This window comes from Amblyomma mixtum, chromosome 3 (genome assembly GCF_055824585.1).
Source record: "Amblyomma mixtum isolate Tamu chromosome 3, ASM5582458v1, whole genome shotgun sequence".
NCBI lineage: Eukaryota > Metazoa > Arthropoda > Arachnida > Ixodida > Ixodidae > Amblyomma > Amblyomma mixtum.
This window is the reverse complement of record NC_143014.1, coordinates 363234599-363238263: the sequence shown is the minus strand read 5'-3', so window position 1 is coordinate 363238263 and position 3665 is coordinate 363234599. Positions and strand designations below refer to the sequence as shown.

At 43.8% G+C, this 3665-nt stretch overlaps 1 protein-coding gene across 1 annotated transcript; it reads left to right on the top strand.

Annotated features, from left to right (window-relative positions):
* The first annotated feature begins 1653 nt into the window (after nucleotides 1-1653).
* Nucleotides 1654-2883, top strand: LOC149356612 (uncharacterized). Its single transcript, XM_089577806.1, has one exon. The coding sequence runs from the start codon at nucleotides 1734-1736 to the stop codon at nucleotides 2706-2708; it is 975 nt and encodes a 324-aa protein (XP_089433932.1). The 5' UTR covers nucleotides 1654-1733; the 3' UTR covers nucleotides 2709-2883.
* Nucleotides 2884-3665: the final 782 nt, after the last annotated feature.

Below are 3665 nucleotides of genomic sequence, written 5' to 3'. Positions count from 1 at the left end.
CTGGCGCCTTAGCCGGAGCGGTAGAAATGGGCGAAGCCTGTTGAGCATTCCAATGCATTGTGCTATGGTACGCTTAATGCGCTGAATATGCGGTGTCCAGCGGAGATTTTCGTGGAATTGTACGCCTAAGAATTTTACTTGCGTAACGCGCTCTAAAGGTCGAGACTGGAAAATTATTGGATTAGCGAGGCGAATTGGTCTGTTGCTAGAAGAAAATACAATATATTTTGTTTTATTAACATTGAGTGCTAGTTGGTTGGCTGCAAGCCACTGTGACAAATTCGTCAGCCATATATTTATAGTAGCAACTGCAGTTGATAAGTTAGGTGTAGAAAAGAAAACGCTGGTGTCGTCTGCATAGAGAATTTCTGGCGTGCCTGGTATTGATACAATGTCGTTAATATAGAGAAGGAATATCATAGGACCCAGTATGGAGCCTTGCGGTACACCATATATTATGTTTCTAAGTTCAGATTTAACGTTGTTGGCAACGACATATTGGGAACGGTTTGAGAGAACTTTCTAGTAGTGTAAGGGAAATACCTCGTATTCCATAAGACGGGAGTTTTCTAATAAGTATGTCATGTTTAATGGAGTCGAACGCTTTGCTAAAGTCTAAGAATATGCCCAGGGTATAGATATGAGTTTCTATGTTCTGAATAAGTGTTTCTTTTATACTAAGTAAGGCAGATTCAGTTGCCTTATGTTTCTGAAACCCATATTGACTGCTACATATCAAGTTGTGTTTCTGTAGATGGCTAGTAATCCGAGAATTAATAACCTTTTCAAAGATTTTTGAAAACAGAGGAAGTACTGAAATTGGCCTGTAATTTCCAAGATCGTTCACCGTGCCGCCTTTGTAAAGGACAACCACCCTCGCTATTTTCATTTTCTCTGGAAAAATGCCTGTTGTTAAAGTAAGATTTGCTATATGGCAGAGCACAACACATATTAAGTCAGAAATTGCTTTTATTGGTGCTGCTTTGATACCATCATAACCAGAGGAACAGTTGTTTTTTAAGCTATATATTAGGCTGCAGATTTCTGCAGGGCTAGTTGGAGACAAAAACATCGTATCTGCTAGCCTATGCTCTAAGTATTAGGCTTAGGCTTAGGCTTAGGTATTAGGTGGACTTGGTGGCACCGACCGGATACCAATGCTCAAACACTTCGTTTTTGTCGTACAGGTTGTTCTGTGGCCGTCCAGCCTCATCACCAGCACGGACGCGCATGTGCCGTTGGAAGGCAGTTTATCGGCGGTGACGGCAAAACAGCTGCTTTTCCACGAAGATGCATGTAATCTGCACTACAGCGAAGCAAGCCCGGAGAGCCGCTATCGCCGAGGTGCTGCTGGAACGTCAACGGAGCCACGCCTACGCGGGTATATAACCAGGATCCCGTCAGCTGGACACTTCAGTGGACTTGGTGGCACCGACCGGATACCAATGCTCAAACACTTCGTTTTTGTCGTACAGGTTGTTCTGTGGCCGTCCAGCCTCATCACCAGCACGGACGCGCATGTGCCGTTGGAAGGCAGTTTATCGGCGGTGACGGCAAAACAGCTGCTTTTCCACGAAGATGCATGTAATCTGCACTACAGCGAAGCAAGCCCGGAGAGCCGCTATCGCCGAGGTGCTGCTGGAACGTCAACGGAGCCACGCCTACGCGGGTATATAACCAGGATCCCGTCAGCTGGACACTTCAGTGGACTTGGTGGCACCGACCGGATACCAATGCTCAAACACTTCGTTTTTGTCGTACAGGTTGGTGGAAAATACTCTGTTTCCTCAGTTAGAGACAATGATGTAACCCTGACGGTGCTACCAAGTCCACAATTTCTCCTGAGCATGCTTTGTGACTGTTATAGTGTCATTAGGCTTTTACTGTTGACATCCGGTGACATTGAACTCAACCCAGGCCCTAGCTCTGACTCTGACTCTGACGGTCATCTTAGCAATGAACTACTGAAAAAGATTCTGAAAGAACAAGCAAAAACAAACAAAACTTTGCAGGAGTTAGTTACAAACCTAAAACATGTCGAGAGAACGGTTGATAATATGAGGTTGAGAATTGAAACAATTGAAAACGACTTAGGTAGGTTGAAGAAATGCGAAGAAAGACTTGATGAAAGTGAAAGACTAACCAGAAGTACGAACAAACACATTCACGGTATAGCAGCAAAAATAGATGACTTGGAAAACCGAAGTCGACGCAACAACTTATTGATTTATGGTGTGACCGAGAAACCGGAGGAAGACGCTAAATCACTTGAGGAACATGTTAAGCAAGAAATCTTCAGAGACAAGCTGGGCATGGAAGTGAAATCGGCCGAAAGAATTCACAGGATAGGTAATCCTAAAGGCAAAACACCACGTCCAGTCATAGTTCGGTTCTTCAATTCCGCAGAGAAAACAGATATTATGTCAAACTGTTTCAAACTAAAGGGCTCTAACATTTCCATATCTGAAGATTTTTCAAAAAGGGTACGAGACTTACGCACTAAGCTATGGCGCTCATCGGAGCGAGAGAGGGCGGTTGGGGCAAAGGTGTCGCTTTCCTTTGATAAGCTAAAGGTCAATGGCAAGGTTTTCATTTGGGATGAAACACAACAAACCAGGGTCGAAATAACAAGAAGGGCCGATGATGCAAGGCACACCCAGCCTAACTCAACTCCAGGAGCAGCAAGCTCGAACAGTAATCATATCTGACCGGCCAAAACCAAAACACTAAGAATCCTGTCATTCAATGCTAGAAGTATAGTAAACAAGTTAGGTCACCTCGAGCAGCTAATTCTGGGACACCATCCTCACATCATAATTATAACAGAAACATGGTTACAGGCAGGGGTACGGGATTCGGAAGTTGTTCCATCAACATATAAATTGCTACGTAAAGATAGGGGTTCGCGAGGGGGTGGTGTAGCTATAGCTATTAAAAACAACATAAAATATTCAGTCCTGAAGGGTATTGATGACCACGAAAGTGTGTGGTGCAAAATAACATATTCCGGTAAATGTATATTACTGGGAGGCGTGTATCGACCCCCAAACGCCCCGCCAGATTATCTTGAAAAAATGAACGATTATCTGTCCCAGCACACTAACTCAAGATCTAAGTTGATTTTATCGGGGGACTTTAACTTGCCAGGGATAAATTGGGCGGACTTTTCACACGACGGAAAAGATGCCCAAAGCGCGGAAACGCTTTTATTTACAGCATTTAGTTTTTCCTTAGATCAGCTGGTTACCGATAACACCCGAGTTCTGTCGTCTTCCTCTTCACTTCTTGATTTAATTTTTGTTAGCAGTACACTTCCAGGGTGTTCAGTGCGCATCGAAGACGGCATATCTGACCACAAACTGCTAGTATTGTCATGCCCCATAGTAGTCACTTGCAAAAAGAAGAAAACACTGCCAACCTTTGTCAAGGACTATGAGCGTGCAGATGACCCTGCAATTCTAAATGCACTTGAGAACAGCTTTGCCGAATTCAGCGCACTGACCGATGTTCATGAACTATGGTCCTGTTTCAAAAACATTGTAAATACTTGCGAAAAGAGATACGTTCCGCTTCGAAAAAAACGCATAAACAGGGAGTACCCGTGGATAACGCGCGAGATAATTCAACTTAAAAGAAAAATAAAACGACGGCGTAAAAAAGGAAAC

Excerpts from the sequence above, each read along its gene's own strand:
- LOC149356612 (XM_089577806.1), top strand. The coding sequence starts at position 1,734 with ATGCTCAAACACTTCGTTTTTGTCGTACAGGTTGGTGGAAAATACTCT.